Raw genomic sequence first — 16,459 nt, 5'->3', positions numbered from 1 at the left:
TGGGGCACTTATAAACCTTAGTGGCCCTAACCAGCCACACGTCCAGCTTCCACCACTTCTGCCTATAGGCCCAGTGATTCTATACATTAAGGGACTCTGCCAGGTGGCAATTTTCCATTTCACTTCAGTGGAAAGTCAAGAGCAGAGTGCTACCACCACAGGGAAAGAAAGAGCTGTCTCAGGACATGGCCAGGGGCATTCTCAACTCCAACAGAAAATTTAAAACCCTGCATCACTTGTCCTTTAAATGAAAAATGCACTTCAGAGAGCCACTGGAATCCTCGAGGAGCAGGTGCTAAGTGTCCTGGGGCAGACAGGGTGGGTAGCTTCCCACAGAGGAAAAAAGACCTTTTTGCAAACCAGCTTCTATATTTTGAGGAAATGAGCAGAGCAGGGTGCACAGACAGATCATTGCTTTCCAGGAAACTTGGGATCAGGGATTTGGCATTTGTTTACTGTCTGTGGGGCCTGCTCTTTTGCCAGGTGGATTTTTTTATAGTTTCTATGCCCGCAGTAATCAGCAGGTTGATGCTATGCTGCACAAGTCAGCAGGTCTCAGTCCCGAGACAGCGATGGAGTCACACGCCCTGTGCCGGCTCGGAGGTGTGGTGTGCGAGTGCCGCACCAACGCGGACCGGGTGCCCGCCGGTGCCCGCTCCGCAAACCGACAGCGGGGAGGAAGGAGCAGCACCCGTTTCTACGGGGTCGTTATGACAACTGCGCGGGCAGGAGCCCGGGCCGCTGCTCCGCGGGGGCTGCGGGAAAAGGGAGGGACCCCGACCTGTCCCCGGGGCTGCGGAGGCAGGTGGGGCACCGGCGGGGGAGCGGAGCGCCAGGAGCCGGTTGGCAGCGTGGGAGGATGCGGGCTGGGAGCGGCGGGCCGCGGGCAGCCCCGGGGCGGGGACAGCCCGGTACCGGCGGAGGAGCGGGGCCCAGTGGCTGCCGGCCGGGGGTGTTATGAGAACTATGAGCTCCAGGAATTGGCCTTTACCGAGGATCCGTCCACTCCTGCGGGCGGGCGAGGGCGGCACAGCCCACCGGGAGAGCCGCGGAGCCGGGCAGGTGGCTGGGGGGGTTCCGGCGGGGCCGTCGCTCACCGGCAGCAGCGGGTCCCGGCTCCGCGTGGTGCTGAACGGACAGCGGCGCCGCGCTGCGCATGCGCGACCGCCCGCCGGGGCCGGGGCGTGCGCTGGGACCGGGGAATGGCGGCAGCCGCTGTGCGCCCGGCAACCGGGGCCGTGGGGAACGGCGGCAGCCGCTGTGCGCCCGGCAACCGGGGCCGTGGGGAACGGCGGCAGCCGCTGTGCGCCCGGGAGCCTAGGCAGCTGCAGGGCTGAGCCGGGGGAACTGAGGCCATGGGGACCTGAAGCGGCTGGTGTGCGCTGGGATCTCGCGTGCGCTGGGGAAACAGGATAACTGAGGAACTGGGACAGGCGGTGTGCTCTGGGGAACCGGCGTAGCTGCGGGGCTGCAGCCACCGGAGCGCGCCGGGGAACTGGGGGCCATGGGGATCTGGTGTGCACTGGCGGTCTGGGATAACTGAGGAACTGGGACAGGCGCTGTGCACGGGGGAGCGGGTGCGTCCCGTGAGCTGGGCCACCAGAGCCGGTGTGCGCGCCGCGCCGCTGGGAGCAACCTCAGGGAGTCGCTGCGACACCGGTGGGACCCGTGAGCACCGTGGCCCGCTGTCCCGCCCGGCACTCCCCGCCGCGGTCCGGTGCCTCGGGGCCGGTCCCGGGAGCGCGCTCCGCCGCCGGGGCGCGGCCAGGGGGCGGGGCCGAAGGCGGGGTGGTGGTGGCGCGCACTTCCGCCCGCCGCCGTGACGTCACGGGTGGCCGCCGGTGTCCAGGGCGGGTGCGGCGCCGGATGGAGCGGCCGGGGCAGCCCCGGCGGGGCCGCAGGTACCGGGGGCTGAGGAACGGCAGGGCTGGGCTGGGCTGGGCTGCCCTGCCGCCTCGCCACGGCGCGCTGCGGCGGGCAGCGGGATGGTGTCCTGGTCCCGGCGTCGCTTTCGCGGCCGCCCCGCTGCGGCGGCGGGGCAGCCCGGGGGCGGCTCTGGGGCCGAGCGAAGCCCCCTTGGGACGGCGAGGCAGGAGTGGCCTCGGGTGAGGACCCCCCGTAATGCGGACCTTGCTGGGGCCCAGTGTAACCGCGGCTCGGTGGGCTTTGGGCCGCCGGGACCCCTCTGCTCCTTCCCTTCGCGGCCCGAGGCTTCATCTTCGCAGAGACGCTGAACGTCCTCTCCTCGGAGGGAGGCTCCCTGCGGGGAGCCCGGAGCCTTGTTTCTGCCGCGGGAAGGAGCGAGTGCCTGGTCTCTCCCCCTTGCAGGGTGCCCGAGTGGCCCGGCATGGATGCGGGGACTGGCTGACAGGTAGAGCCATGCTCGGACATGAATGCTGGGCAGAGCTACTGTGCGACTGGTGCGGTAACGCTGCAGCAGCTTCTTGCTGCTTTGCTGAGGGACAGGGCCTCCTTCAGCAGCTGATGGAAAGCCCCACCCTTGCTCTCCTGGAGGGCACTGTGGGCAGGTAGACTCGGATGCCTGAGCAGGGAACGTCCCAGGCTGGGGAGGTGGTGATGCAGGCAGCAGGCACGTGCCCTGCTGATGGCTAGCCAAGGGGCTGTTCCCTGTGGGCTGACTGTGGGAAGTGTCGCTGAGTCTGAGTCTTTTTTTTTTGGCTGTTCCTCCTAGAGGCATCCGGCAGTAGGTGTGAGTTGATCTTGCCTGGCTCCTGCAGTAGCCTGGCCCTCTGGTGTCTGATGATGAGTGTGACCCCGACCAGGGGATGCCTCCTGGACCTGCCGTGGGAAGACATCTTGGTTCCACATATTCTCTGTCATCTGCCACTGCAGCAACTCCTGAGCCTGCAGAGGGTCAGCAAGTCATTCCAGTCTCTCATCCAGCTGTACCTGGCCAACATGCGCTGCTTTGACTCAAGCCAGGTATTGGATGGCTCTGAGGCTGGGGGAGGACACAGATGTCCTACTGCTCTGGAACTAACAGGGGAGCATCTATGTGGCGAGAAGAAACCCTTGGCAAGAAGGGTAGTTTCTGCTCAGGAGCTTGGGTTAATAGTTCAGGTGTCAAACTGGACAGATGGGCTTAGGGAGGAGAGGCAGTGATTCAGGGCCCAGCAATGCCAGTGTCTTGAGTAAGAGGCCCTGGGAGGAGTAAGCCTGGAAACTTCACCCAGGCTGTTATGGGGCACTGGCTGGCAGTTTGGAGTTTTGGAGTGGCATGTCCTCACGAAAGTTGTGCAATAGGTTGGGTCTGATGGGGCATAACTGTGCTTGGTCTTCAGGGAAAGTTTGTGCTATTCCTGGGAGCCACTGCCTGGGACTCAGAAAGACTGGAGTGGCTGCTATTCTGTGAGGATACAGAGTGGTCTAGCAAAGAGATTTTTGGAGAGCAGAGGTGTGGAGCTCATCATGAGTATATAAATGCAGGAGTGATGATGTGGGATGGAGAAACCAGAGAGAGTATCATCTAGCTTGTAGCAGTAGCCTTGGCTGAGGTGAGCAAAGTCTGATGGTAGGGTTTGCCCTGGGATGAGGACAGGGGATGGCTTTAGTCACTATTGTCACAGAAGAAGAGAGGAGGGGAGAGAGTATTTGGTGAGGACCAGGCTTACCTGAAACCCTGGGGGGATGCCTCATTCTTCCTGGGTTCCCCATGCAGATTGGACCTGCCATCCCTCGAGCTGCTTTTGTTAACCTGTTGAAGGACAACGAAGTTCTGCAGCAGCTGGCACTCCAGAACTGCTCCGACTGGCTGACGGACCAGGAACTGCTCCCGGTCATTGGGCAGAACCACCACCTGCACCAGATCCAGCTGAAGGGCTGCGCCCAGCTCAGCCGCCACGCGCTTGTGGCCATCTCGCTGAGCTGCCCCAACCTGCGCCAGCTCTCCCTGGCTCACTGTGAGTGGGTGGACAGCCTGTCCCTGCGCAGCCTGGCTGACCATTGCAAGGCGCTGGAGGCTGTGGACCTGACGGCCTGTCGCCAGCTGAAGGACGAGGCCATCTGCTACCTGGTGCAGAAGTGCGGCAGGCTCAAGTCTCTGTCACTGGCTGTCAATGCCAACGTGGGCGACATGGCAGTTGAGGAGACTGCCAAGTGCTGCCCAGAGCTGGAGCACTTGGACCTCACAGGGTGTCTACGAGTCAAGAATGACTCCATCAGGTACTGAGCAATGTGGGGGGCCGGGGGGGGATGGCAGGTACTTGGGATGGGGAGAGGAAGAGAACCAGAGAGGAAAGTCAGATTTCTTCATGCTGAAAGCAACGAAAGCTTAGTCTGGGAGAAAAGCCACTAGCAGGCCCTTCAGGGGAAGCACTGTGTGCTATTGACAGCAAATTTACCAGCATATCATGGAGGATAGGTCTGGGATCCAGATGTCCCTTGACTTTATCTCATACCAGCATGGTGCTGTCCCCAAAGGATGGTGCATGCATGGCACAGTCACGAGTGCTAGGCTGCTGGGAGTAGAGAGAGGAGTGTGAGTGGTGCACTTAAGTGTCCTGACTTGCAACTTGCATATGCTGTCTTTCTTGGCAGGGTCCTGGCTGAGTACTGTCCCAAGTTGCGCTCGCTGAAGGTCAAGCATTGCCACAACGTGGCTGAGTCCAGCTTGAGCATCCTCCGAAGCCGTGGGGTGGAGCTGGATGTGGAGCCTCCGCTGCAGAGGGCTCTCGTTCTGCTGCAGGATGTGGTTGGCTTCGCCCCTTTCATCAACCTTCAGATCTAGAACTGCTGCTGCTGGGGAGGGGGGGACTGACACAGTGCTGGGATCCCAGAAGGATGCCGGAACTGGCTGCTGTAGAGACGTGCAGAGGTTGAGGTCAGTCCCATTGCTGAGGCTGGCCTGAGTGGGGCTCATTCTTTCCTCTGGGGCTGAGTGTTCATAAGTGGACTTCATCGGTGCCTCTGGGGAAAGCAACTCCCTCTGCAGTGGCATGGAAAGAGCGAGTGATTTGCAGGAACACCATGGTGCTGAACAGGTGCTTGGTCAGGCCAGCTAATAGATAGGACTTATTATTTGTTGTATTTTAAATCTTTAAGCGGCAGCTGTCCAGAAAGCAGGGGAGTGTTTGGTAGGGACTGTCCCCTGGGGTGGGTGTGCAGGGTATGCCAGCAGAGCTGTGGAACAAACCAAACCGGCTGGAGCAGAAAGAATAGCTACCAGCCCTCCTCTTGGGAGAGGGCAGGCCCCTCTGGGCTCTGGGAGGAGGGCAGTGAGCCTAACTCCAGCCCACAGCCACTGGCTAGCCTGGCAGCAAAGGACTAGCGTGATCCCAGTACAGGCAGTGTGTCTGCCCAGGCCTAACGTGCTGGTTTAGGCTGGAGCAAGGTGGGAGTTGTTTAAGGGGGAATACGCTCCTAATGACAGTTTGACTGAGAGAAAAATGCCAAACCTAGCTGTGCTGTCACTGAAAGCAGTTGGTCATTGTCATTTATTTCTTCCAGCACCTGACTTAATATTTTAGTAGTGCCCAGGCCTGCTACTGTATTTTGCTCTCTGTTGTGTGGCTGGAGCTTTGGCTCTCAACAGTGGTGAGAAATGGCAGGAGCACTGACTCTGCTATCAGCTGGAGTTTATGGAGAGAGCTGCAGATTGTGTTGGCAGGGAGAGCCTAGTTCTGGAGTTGAGCCTAAGCCCTTTTATCCGCTAGGCAGTTAACAAACAGCAGCAGCATCTTGAGAACGTGATGAAGAGAGTAATTAGAGGAAGAAAGGATGACCCTGCTTCTGTCTTTGGAGGCAGTGTTGTAAACATGTGCACGTTCTGGCTGAACTACATACCAAGTCACATAATCTTTATTAATACTGGCACTCAAAGCAACAGTGCACAAAGACTCATTAAAAAGGTTGCTGCAAAAGCACATGCCACATCTCAGATCTAAAAATGTCCCATGCAAGGAATAGCAGAGCATGCCCAGGTCCTGGTGAGCCACTGCGGTGTGCCCCTGGGGACAGAAGGATAGCTACGCAAGGAGAGAAGTCTCCTCAGCCAGGTTAGTTGAGGAAACAAAGCAGTGTCCCGGCTTCCAGGTTAGTTCAAGTTAGTGGCAGGTGGAGTTGTCTCATTCTTAGCACCGTACATCCATCCTGCCATGCCTGACAGTGAGGTGGAAGGCTGAAGAGCAGTAGAACCTGGCTGTCAGTGGAACTTGTACTTCCTGGCTGGTTTTAGGCTGATGTAGGTTCTCTTCATCTCCTCACTCTCAGGCTTCTTGATGTCTTTGTACCTCTCTCCTTTTGTGCTCACCACCTGGTTATCAATGTAGCGGATCAACTTCTTGGGAGCCTGGAGAGGAAAGATATTAACACCAAGTGGGTGGACAGCCACACTGCTAGAGAAATGGAGGGGGCAAGCAAAAGCAGAGCTGCACTATGGGAGGTGGGTGGGTGGGCTGCTTTACCATTGTCTGTGTTGGGAAGCTTGGCCAAAACTGGGAAGCGTGCTATCTGATAGGAGGGAGCAAGAGCCATGGTAGTCAGGAAAGGTAAGAACTGACATTTCCTGCAGCACCTTAGCTGAGCTAATCTTCCCCCTTTGACTGACAGGTTCTATGAACAGACCTGCCTTTGGCCTGCCCTGCTGTTTTTTTGGACTTGCAGCCTGGTTTTATTTTAAACCATGGGACATTCAAACTGCTGGTGAGCTGGATGTGCTTACCTCTTTGGGTGGAGCTGGCCGATGTGTTTTCTGATCATCTGCACTATCCACCATCATGTATCTGAAACACAAGAAACATTTGGTGAACACTGTAATATACATTGCCTGGGACTACTCAAAGCCTATGTCCCTTCTCCCCTGGCTGGTTTGTGTCCTACTTGCCTAGACTGCAGCTAGGAAAACTTGATGTTCCCCTCTGGGTGAAATGGGCAAGAAGTATGTCACCCTTCTGGTGAAAATCTAGCAGGATTCTCCTGGAGTAGCATCCTTAGCTGTATGTGAAGGGTATTGAAAACTCAGGTGGTTGATAATGCTGATAGCCACTGCAGAACTGAGAGAGGTACTGAGGTCTGGTGTGTTCTGCCATTGGGGCAGCTTTGTTCCTTCTCAGTCCAAGTGATGGCAGCCAAATGAGACATATGTGAGATTACAGGACCAATCTGTCTACTTTTGCTCTGAATGATGGTGTTCCTTTCACACTCCTCCTACTACTTGACTATGAAACAGGTCTGTGCTGGAAGCAACTTGATAAAAGCATCACCTCATTTCCTATGTAACTGAAACATCAGGGTCCAAGCATTTGCTTGCTGTACTGCTGAGTTGCTACTCTGAGAATTTGGTGCTGGTTTAGCACAGGTGACCACGACTTCTCCCTCAGTAGTTAGTATAGTTACTCTTGTGTATCTTCAGCTATGGCGATCTGCTTTCTGTACCTGTGCTTGAGTGATGTTTAAAGTACAGGATGTTGCCAAAATGTCATTAAAGTGAAGTTCTCAGAAACATGAAAAGAAGCTGGTGGTTTTTTGTTCCCTTGCCTGTCACTCTGAAATGAGCATAGGAGATGGGCAAGGACAGGGATTACTACTTCTGCCTGGATGCTGTTCTGCCTTGCTTTATCTTTCCTAGCCCATTGACTGTTTATCCTGTCCCTGGGGAGAATGTAAAGTGGAAAAGATGTGGCTGGATAGACGTGTGGAAGCTGCATGCCTGTATGAGGATACTCATGAAAGATGAGATCTTAAAGCAGATAGATGAAACCACAGTGTGGGTTCTCCCATTGAGAATTAAATGCTTTTAGTAATGAGTATAGGTAAACTAATCTAAAGCTATTTTCATTCCTAAGAAGCCCATAGGAGGACTTCAGAGAGGTTTCTTTAAATGCATTGAATTCACACCTTCAGCAATTGAGATTTAATCTTCCCAGTGCTGTTGTACAGGCAGTCTCTTGAAGGTATCTTTAACCTTGTTTGGACTGTCTCCAAGAATGGAGGTATGAATGAGTTACTGTAGTTCTGCAGGTCACCATGTGTTTGTTACCTGAGCTGCAGCATGGTGTTTGTGCCTTGAACCTTTAACCAGGACCTCAGCTAACAGCACTGTGCCTTACACTGTATCTATAGGAGACTGAAACCTTGCACACAGCCAGTGCTGTGACCCAGCTGGTACAGGTCACGTGTTTCTGTGCCACAGCTCTAAAAGAAACCAAACCTGTTCTGTTGTTTAGGTTTTGTGGGTTGGTTGTTTGGGTTTTTTGTGTGTATGTGTTTGGTTGGTTGGTTTTTTCATTTCTTTTTTCTTCTTCCCAGCTGATGATTGTATTTGTGCTTTGTGTGTTCAGCCAATACCCACCCCTAGGTCTTTATAGACCACACTGTTCCCCAAACTGCTACCTCTTCATTGATTTGGAACAAATCAATGCTGCTGGGTACTTACTTCTGTAGGATGACCTGTTTTAGTTCCTCATGGTTGGGTGCTCTGCGGGGCCGTGCCAGTTCCTGGGAGGAGACAAGTTGGTGTGTGAATAGCACAACAGGGCATACATACAGCTTACCTGCCAGCTCAGTGAACCCAGCTGCTGGTGGAGCACTCCAGGGGGAAAGGGGTGCCAGCCACATCTCCACTGGGGTCCTGGCTTGGTTGTGGGTACAGCCTATACTAAGAGAGCCAGGGGAGGGAGAGGAGCTGTCACTCTGCATGATCTTCCTGGCTTATCGTGCATAAAGTTTCTGCAGTGAAAATTTCTGCTTGAACAGATAGTTGTGGCACTGAGCTCTGCCCTGCTCCTTGGCCCACTGCCACCCCGGTCAGAGTACAGTACCTTCACACTCGCACCTGCTGGGCCAATTTCCACCTTCTCCTCCACAATTAACTGCACTGCTTCTTCCAAGTTCCCCAAGGCCATGGCGAGAGCCTTCTCTGCCTGGCTCACAGTACAGGCCGGGAACATCTCCAGTAGCAGCTCCACCCCATCCTTCAAGTCAGCACCTTCCTAGTTGGAGAAACAGACACAGAGGTAAGTTGGGGATGCAGTGAGGAGTGGGCTACTGAAAAGGGCCTCTGGTTTTTCATGGTCAGGAAATTCAGCTTGCCCTTTGCTGAAAGCTCTCTCTCCTTACCATCATTACTAAATCTGATTCCAGAAGCTAACAGGGGACTGTATCTTTAGAAAGACCTACTCCTCTCACTCTCCTTTAATCTCCTCCCTCTGTATTTCAACTTGCTTTCAAGCAGGGCTTCTGTAACCTGACTCATCTGTGTGGTCATGCTTAAGAGTGAGCTTCCTGGACCCTGTGGTGCAAATGCCTGACTCCTGCCCACCTTGTGAAGTTATATGTACTTTGAGTAGAAAGGAAAGGGCCTGCTAAACACTAACCTGATGCTACATCAGAAGGAATCACCATAGCAGCATTTGCTAGAAGGCTGTGGACACAGAATGCTTGTACTGAAGAGCAGGAATAGATCAGTACTGGAGAAACAGCAAGCAGGGTGTGTGGGGGAGGAAGGTGGAGTTGATGTAGAAGGTACTGCAGTACCTGTAGCTGCTGTGGGATCTCTGAAGGCACTGGGACAGGCTCCCTCAGCCATTGCTCTGGCTTACCCTTTCCAGCCACTGAAAAGGATGAGCCAGAGCATTGGCTCACAGTCTGTCAGCGCATAATTTTCCGACAGTCTTGCTCAGGCCATACAATGGAGAAGATCATGGACACAAGTGATGCTGTGTCACAGCCTATGCTGTGGTTCCTTCCTTAGCTGGAAAATGCCCTCAGGTGGTGCTGGTAGCCTAGTGCTGTGTGACTGTCCCCAGAGTTCCTGCTCCTCTGCGGGGTACTCATACCTGGGCCCCGGCTCCGTCTGTTAGAGTGCACAGTCTTTCCCCGTTGCAGGCTCCAGCTCCAGCCTCCTGGCCCTTGGTGAGATCTTCAGAGGGCGCTTCACTCCTGCTTTCCACAGCCTTTTGGCCAAGTTTTTCTTAAAGACACAGTGATATCTCCTGAGGAACAGTCCCACTAAGGCTAGAGCTCTGTGCTTTCTGTTGGCATTAGATTGCTAGTGCATTGTGTGCCAAAGCAAATCTCTTCTGAAGTGACAAGACTTGGAAGCACTACTGTTTCTCTTGCCCTCAGCGGGGATAGCTGCAGCTCTGCTCCCACTGATCTGCAGGAAGCCAGTGCTAGCACACTGGCTAGTGCCTGACTTCTGCATTTCCAGGCTGAAAAGGGCATGGGTTGCTTGCAAATTCAATTACACTTTTCAATTCTCAATCTGCTAGTGCTTCGGTTGTGGATACTTCCATTTCTAAGAATTCCCTGGTATTTGCTCTTTGAACTAAGATGTAGTTTTGATTTTAAACTTGGGAATACACTGTGCTAGTCCCCAGGATGCATGCAAGCCAACACATCCTGTGATCAGGTTACTCTGATGCATCTTTTTTTTTTACATGCTCTTTTTTCCACTGTAGGAAGAGCCATTTCACTTTTGTTCTGTCCTAAGACTGGGATGCTGCTTTCCTTCCACACTCTGGCTACATCAGGATCCTCAAGGGTAGGATGCAGGGGAGCAGAGCAGAGCAGGTGATTTTGTCAAGTTCAAGAAAGCAGAAAGTAAGATAAAAGACAGGACTGTCTATTCTACATTGTGTAGCCTTCTGGCAAGACAGCAGTGATGTTGCTAGACTAGCAAAACTCAGACTGGTTATGCCCTGGAAGGTCTGATATCCAGGCACTGCAACCTGTCTGTTCTTTAGTGGAAAGTACCCATGGAGTTAATTGATACAGCAATCCAGCTGGCCTGTGAATGCTGAGGTTAGAAAGGGCCATTGTCACTGTGTAGTCTTCTGCAGTCCTGCACAGTGCAGGTCAGAGCACATCGCTGATTTTGCATCTGTGCCAGGGTTCATGGATGAACAGGAGGTGAGCTTTGAGGATGCTCAAAGTTAGATGTGATACACGTATTCAGCTGGATACCCTATTTGATGATGCACCTGATAAAGGCTGCCCAGTGGTAGTGCCACTTAGGCAGATGGCTATCAGAGGCAGGCAGAAATCCTCTTTCAGAATTAACTTACAACAGAATTTCAACAAGCAGCCCTGAATTGGCTATTTCTTTCTTATTACTCTGGCTTTGATCTCAATAGAGGTATATGGAGAACTGATCAAGTGTTTTTCACGCCAGTATGTCTTGGACAGTATTCCGTATGACTCCAATCTCCCATCTCCCATTTGTTGATGTGAAAAACCTGATTGAATGTTGAAAAAAAAAAACAACCCAAACCTGTCAATCAATTCGGGCTACCTTTTGAGTTCCTAACTGTGGCAAACAAGTTCATACTTTTTCTGTGACATTGTTCAACTCCAAATATTAAGACTAAAAACATGTACAGATCTTGTTGTGCTGAAATTGTTTGTGTAACTCACCTTTGTTGCGAGCTTCACCAAGCCTTTCTGAGAGGGAGAACATCATTTCACAAACATCCCCACTGCAAGAGACAGAAGCTGTATAATAAGCATGAGGAATAAAAGCCTATCTTACTTGCCTATCTTACTTGGCTACCATTTTATAGAAAGACAAGGCTTGATGGGAAGCCCAGTAAAATCAGCTGGTATTTCAGATGACTAAGGACCTACTTGCAAACTATATTAGGATTAGCATCTGTGTATTCAGGCAAAGAGGGACTTTATTATGAATGCTCAGGTTTAGTACTAATACATTTTCAACTGGGTATAGCAAAAGAATTTGTAGTACTGAGGGTCTTGGGGCCATGCCCCCAGTGCATGGCATGCACATACAAACCAGTAACAATCACATACCTGTGGATTTCTGCAAAACCAGGGATATATGCCTCCATCATTTCCACAAAGGTGTCCATATCAAAAGTCTCTTCAGAGGACTCTGGTGAGCCCAGCTCTTCCAGGACACCCGTGATATAAGAGAAGAAAACATCATCCATCCCACTGGAGACAAAGAGAACACAGAGAGCAGGGTCAACAAGCCCATTTTTTCCTTTCTCTCCCTCCCCATTCTGCTTAACCTTGTCTCTTTCTAGTACAGCAGCAGCAGGACCCATGTGACTGTATGTTATGAGGAAATACCACCCCTAAGGCCAAGCAGCAGGTGGTCAGTGGCTGAGAGGGAAGCATTAACAGATAAATAGTGCATGTGGTCCTGCTTCCTGGGCAGCACTGAATGAAAGCCCCAGCGTGTGTTCCAGAGGCTGTGCTCCTGTGGGTGCTTCAGCTGAAATAACCAAAATATTCCAAATGTTCAAGACCTTGGCTGTTCTAGATTGACTGGTATTTCAGGTGAGGTCATCACATTCTGTTAAGTTACACTTTCTATGGGATACAGTGTTCTCTGCTTGCTGCTCTCCACGCTTGTGTCACTGCTGCCACCAGCTGCCAAACTAGCTGCTGTGTTCCAGCCTCAAGGTGGCTGTATTCTCTGCATGCAGGCAGAGTTCAAAATAGGGAGAGGCCTGACATAGATGATCCTGCTCAGCCATTTGGAAGCGCTGTGGAATGAAGGAAATCCCATATCCTAATGGGTATTACTGGACAGGAAATTAATCATCTTGGTCATCAAAGAAATGACATTGCTATATTGCAATGCTAAACTATAGTTGTTCTAGCACTCCCATCAGAGACTGTGCAAATTACCTACATCCTGGATCTGACTTAAAAGAGAGCAACACAAAGAATAGGAAAACTGCAGAATTCAGTATAATGCACAGAGTGACAATGCAGGAGCAACGATACTGGAACTGCCTATCTCAACATACCTGAGATCTGCTGCAGGGATGTGGGACTGGATGAAGCGTGTCAGTGTGTCTTGAATGATTCTTTCAATCTCCATGTCTCTCTAAGCCTTTTCCTTTAAAAAAAAAAGAAGGAAAAAGAAAACTCCATGTAATTTTAATAAAATCAAAATAACAAGATCAAAATGCAGGTATGGTATAGGCAAGTGTGCTCTTCCCATGAAAATGATTCATAAACTTCTCCAATGTCTTGTCATCTTTGGGTAACAGCAGGCAAAGATATCCATAAAAAGCTGCAGTATGAGGATCCACTGGATAAAGGAACCCAATATCTTGGGCCCCTCCTTACTGTATTAATGCTGTCACTATGCAGCTGTACCATACATTTAAAAAGTCCCCTCTGGCAAGCAAAGCTGGAAATGCAGATGTGTCCAGCTGCAGGAACCAGGGACCTCTTCTGAGCTGGAAGACTGTGGTGTCCAGAGAGGAAGAAACAGGGAGTGGGCTTGTACACTCACTGCAGAAAGGGGTGGACCTTCCAGCTAAGAGCATATGCAGTGATGCTTGGACTCGACTCATGAATGAGTGGGAGGAAGGTAATGTCTCCTAAAGAAAGGACGTCCTAGAATATATTTTACAGGGAAATACCAAGCAGGGCACAGACAAGTAGTCTGCCAGCCAAAATATCAAAGGTCTCCAGGTCAGGCATGAACTGCCAGTGGAATCCTGCCCAAACAGGAGCCCGTTGTTGTGCTCGGTAAATGAGCCATTCTAGAGTTGATGCAGCTGCAACAAGGGACACTTGATAACCCAAAACTCAGGGGAGTTCTAAGAATCACAGAGCTCCTACAGAAGCAGTGGCAGAAGGGGGCTGCCCACAGCCCTGCTTTGGCTATCAGTACTGAGCCTGGACTGAATGGGGTGGAAAAAAAGCTGTTTCTTAACCATTCCTTCCCCTTGGGGTCTACAGAGCTGCTGGGTGGACAAATTCCTGGTAGAAGCACCAAGTTCTTCCGAGGAAGGAAACCAGCCTTGCATTTAGAGAAACTGATATGGTCATTGGCCAGAGAGGTTCCAAAGGTCATCATGCTCCCATCAGTGCAGCTCTCTCATTTCAACCACACTAGGACCTGACCACACCTGTTTGGCACAGAACTCATGGAACAATCATATAGCTTACTAACAGACAATTCTGGTGTCCCATGGGAATCAGAAAGGTTTGGCATTTCCCTAGATGAGTCTTCCAGAGTTAGCAGGATATGAACAAAACCACCCCATGACACTCAGCCAAGTTTAGAATTATGTAACTCGGGACATTAAAACTCCTTCTGCATTAAACTTTCAAATGCTACACTTCTTCTAGTGATGACCTGCAAGAGTTAAGGAAGAGATTCACTAGGAGAGCTTATCCTATGTGCTCAGTTTTGCGTGGGAGTGATTTACAATGCACAAAATGATCTACAACCCAAAGGCAGGAGAAAATCACTCTCCTGAGAGCTCAGTTTTCCTGAAAAGATGTTATCATACTTCTAAACTTCCAGTCATAATTGTAATGTGGGTTTTAAGATCACTTCATTAGTTGTCACTGATTCAAATATATCTGTAGAAGTCCTTCTGCATTTCTTGTTGCAATATGGGTTCTGTGTAACGTTGCACAGAATCTATTTTTAAAAGCATATGATGAAATGATACTCCTATTGCTCTGCTCCACAGCTACAGCCTTACAGTTTTGCACTGTCAGAACAAGAGACCTTCAGCTCCTGGAAATCCCTGTCATTTTCTGACAAACCCCAGTCTTTAAACACTGTATTTTTTTATCACGGAGTGTGCAGTGGAGCACTGTATGTCATCTCATTAAGACAGGCTTAGTTTGAAATGCCAGGAGTGCTTATTTGAATCCCATAACATTGCATGGCATACGTATTTCCTCACCTCAGGCAGAGAAAAGTGGTATCAGTTCTCAAATTGTGAATGTGAAAATTACTCATTTTCTGTATTAGATACTTTGGCCAGCATCTCAACAGGGTTTCCCACCCTACTGTCAGTCCTGAGAACCTAGCAATCTCCATCCCCTTGTATTCTCCTTCCCAACATGTCAATGTCAAATTTATTTTGTTGGCTTGGTGGGGCTTTTTGTAAAACAAATGTAGAAATAATATCTCTCTAAAAGTACCATTGCTCTTGTGGTGTATGAAATAGCTACTTATGTAATATTGAAGAAAAGTTGGTATGAATCTGTCTTCCTCAAAAATAAAAGGGGGGGGCAAGAATCTGAACTGTTTGCATACAGCTAGATTGTTTTGGAAGGCTCTTTCAACTCCAACTTCAGCAATCATTCTCAAATAGTCAATGTGATGGAATGGGAATGACTGTGAGCCTTGGGACTTTTAACTAACAAGACAGACTTGAGTCTAAATTGAGCAATTTAGAAGAATGTTTCTGAACTAAGGAACTGTATATCAGCTTTTATGAGATCATAAATTTGCCTACCGATGACTAGAAGTTTCTGCAAATGGAAGGAGGTGGGTGTTGTATCCTTGGATGTTTTTAAGAACAGGTTAGAGCAAGTTTAGGTAAATCTGATCTGAGAAGGTTCATTTAGCCCAAGTGTCAGTGAGTGAATAATGGGACAGGGATGGTTCACTGAGCTCTCTCTGAAATTTTTTTCTGAAAAAGCACAAAGCATGTCTTATGCTGCTTGGTGTGTCTGTGCTCAGGGAAGTGCATTTCTCTGGGATATAAGGCCCTCTCAGGGCAGCCTGTGACACACAGGCTCAGAGGGACCTTCTCAAAAGACATGTGCAGGACAGAGAATGAGCTGTGGCTATACTTCACTGAACTACTTAAATCAAACTTTGCTGGCTTAAAATAAAAGTTTCCAGGCTAAATGACACTTTACAGACAATTTCAGTGCTTCTATTTTTTGTTTTCCTTGCTGAAGAAATCCCTGAAAGGGCTTTCACAGTGTGGCTGCTATGGGAAAGCAGGCTGAGGTGGCTGTGAGTGTTAACACAATTAACTGCTTAATGCTCTACAGTGAATATAAGACTTTTGTTTATAGCTTAGTCCCAGTAAACTAAAGTGATAGAAGACAATAATGCCAGTGGCCAGACTCTGCCTTCCCCTCTAGATCTACACTGGAAAGGTGCACTTGGATACTCTGCTGACACAGGGCCCTTACCGGAGCAGACGTGTCACCTGTGCGAGGTCTTCAGCTCACGGCCACTGTTTGTGATGTCACTTCAGTGCCTGCAGCAGAGTTGACAGCCAGGCTCAAGCCATGAATGAGGGAACCCCTTTATGGGAAAGGAAAGCTGAATTAGCTGAAGCAGGAGCACAAGAGAATCATTCTGTATACTGGTGTCGTTATGCTTTGTATCACTGCGACCATTTCCCCTAACACAGAGGGTACAGCTTTATTCTTTGGAATAAAATGTACTTTGTGAAAGGATGGCTGTGAGAACGGTATCCCTGTCCCTTCAAATTCACTGCGACGTCACGATGTTTTTCAACACCCACAGTTCACGTAGCAAGGCCAGCAGTGGTCCCTGCACATCACCAAGGTATTCCCAAAGCACCGGTGGCCTCATCGCCATGGCCAAGCAGACGTTGTCTCTCGAGGCTTTAAGGAGACAGACCGGAGAGCGAGCACCGGTGTTCCTGCTGTGCACGTCGCCCCGGCCAGAGCCCCGGGCGGGCGCAGCGACACGGGCTGGGCGGCTCTCACTGCACTCGGGCTGCTCCCCGCC

The 16,459-nt window shown here is 50.9% G+C and overlaps 3 protein-coding genes across 7 annotated transcripts in view; 1 reads left to right on the top strand and 2 right to left on the bottom strand.

Annotated features, from left to right (window-relative positions):
• PSD (pleckstrin and Sec7 domain containing) overlaps positions 1–1,170 on the bottom strand; it is a 44,175-nt gene extending 43,005 nt beyond the window's left edge. The window contains exon 1 of one of the 2 annotated variants that reach the window (XM_053983370.1): positions 992–1,170. The gene's annotated coding sequence lies outside the window, so the exon portion shown is untranslated. The remainder of the gene's footprint in view (positions 1–991) is intronic. The other variant, XM_053983371.1, reaches the window with a different exon arrangement.
• FBXL15 (F-box and leucine rich repeat protein 15) lies at positions 667–7,461 on the top strand. 3 transcript variants are annotated; one of them, XM_053983383.1, is made up of 4 exons: positions 667–805; positions 2,693–2,943; positions 3,680–4,182; positions 4,558–7,461. In XM_053983383.1, exons 2-4 carry the CDS (start codon positions 2,761–2,763, stop codon positions 4,745–4,747), a joined length of 876 nt encoding a protein of 291 aa, XP_053839358.1. In that variant the 5' UTR covers positions 667–805; positions 2,693–2,760; the 3' UTR covers positions 4,748–7,461. The 3 variants fall into 3 exon arrangements, with proteins under 3 accessions (XP_053839358.1, XP_053839361.1, XP_053839360.1); XM_053983386.1 differs by lacking the exon at positions 667–805 and adding an exon at positions 1,296–1,375; XM_053983385.1 differs by lacking the exon at positions 667–805 and adding an exon at positions 1,820–1,901.
• CUEDC2 (CUE domain containing 2) lies at positions 5,796–15,979 on the bottom strand. 2 transcript variants are annotated; one of them, XM_053983387.1, is made up of 9 exons: positions 15,892–15,979; positions 12,735–12,826; positions 11,767–11,910; positions 11,374–11,435; positions 9,795–9,928; positions 8,778–8,948; positions 8,393–8,454; positions 6,680–6,740; positions 5,796–6,307 (listed from the first exon to the last, which is right to left on the bottom strand). In XM_053983387.1, exons 2-9 carry the CDS (start codon positions 12,806–12,808, stop codon positions 6,161–6,163), a joined length of 855 nt encoding a protein of 284 aa, XP_053839362.1. In that variant the 5' UTR covers positions 12,809–12,826; positions 15,892–15,979; the 3' UTR covers positions 5,796–6,160. The 2 variants fall into 2 exon arrangements, with proteins under 2 accessions (XP_053839362.1, XP_053839363.1); XM_053983388.1 differs by lacking the exon at positions 5,796–6,307 and having other exon boundaries at positions 6,679–6,740; positions 8,393–8,609.
• Positions 15,980–16,459: the final 480 nt, after the last annotated feature.

This window comes from Vidua macroura, chromosome 8, assembly GCF_024509145.1.
Source record: "Vidua macroura isolate BioBank_ID:100142 chromosome 8, ASM2450914v1, whole genome shotgun sequence".
Classification (NCBI taxonomy): domain Eukaryota; kingdom Metazoa; phylum Chordata; class Aves; order Passeriformes; family Viduidae; genus Vidua; species Vidua macroura.
Note: the sequence above shows the minus strand (reverse complement) of the source record. Positions and strands in the feature narration are given on the sequence as shown.

Bases quoted from the DNA above. Each gene is read 5' to 3' on its own strand.
- FBXL15 (XM_053983383.1), top strand. From the start codon at position 2,761: ATGATGAGTGTGACCCCGACCAGGGGATGCCTCCTGGACCTGCCGTGG. The intron at 2,944-3,679 runs GTATTGGATGGC...TTCCCCATGCAG, and splicing joins GCTGCTTTGACTCAAGCCAG to ATTGGACCTGCCATCCCTCG. The intron at 4,183-4,557 runs GTACTGAGCAAT...CTTTCTTGGCAG, and splicing joins GTCAAGAATGACTCCATCAG to GGTCCTGGCTGAGTACTGTC.
- CUEDC2 (XM_053983387.1), bottom strand. From the start codon at position 12,808: ATGGAGATTGAAAGAATCATTCAAGACACACTGACACGCTTCATCCAG. The intron at 9,929-11,373 runs GTGAGTTACACA...TGTGTCTTTAAG, and splicing joins TGGTGAAGCTCGCAACAAAG to AAAAACTTGGCCAAAAGGCT. The intron at 8,455-8,777 runs GTACTGTACTCT...GTCTCCTCCCAG, and splicing joins CAGCAGGTGCGAGTGTGAAG to GAACTGGCACGGCCCCGCAG.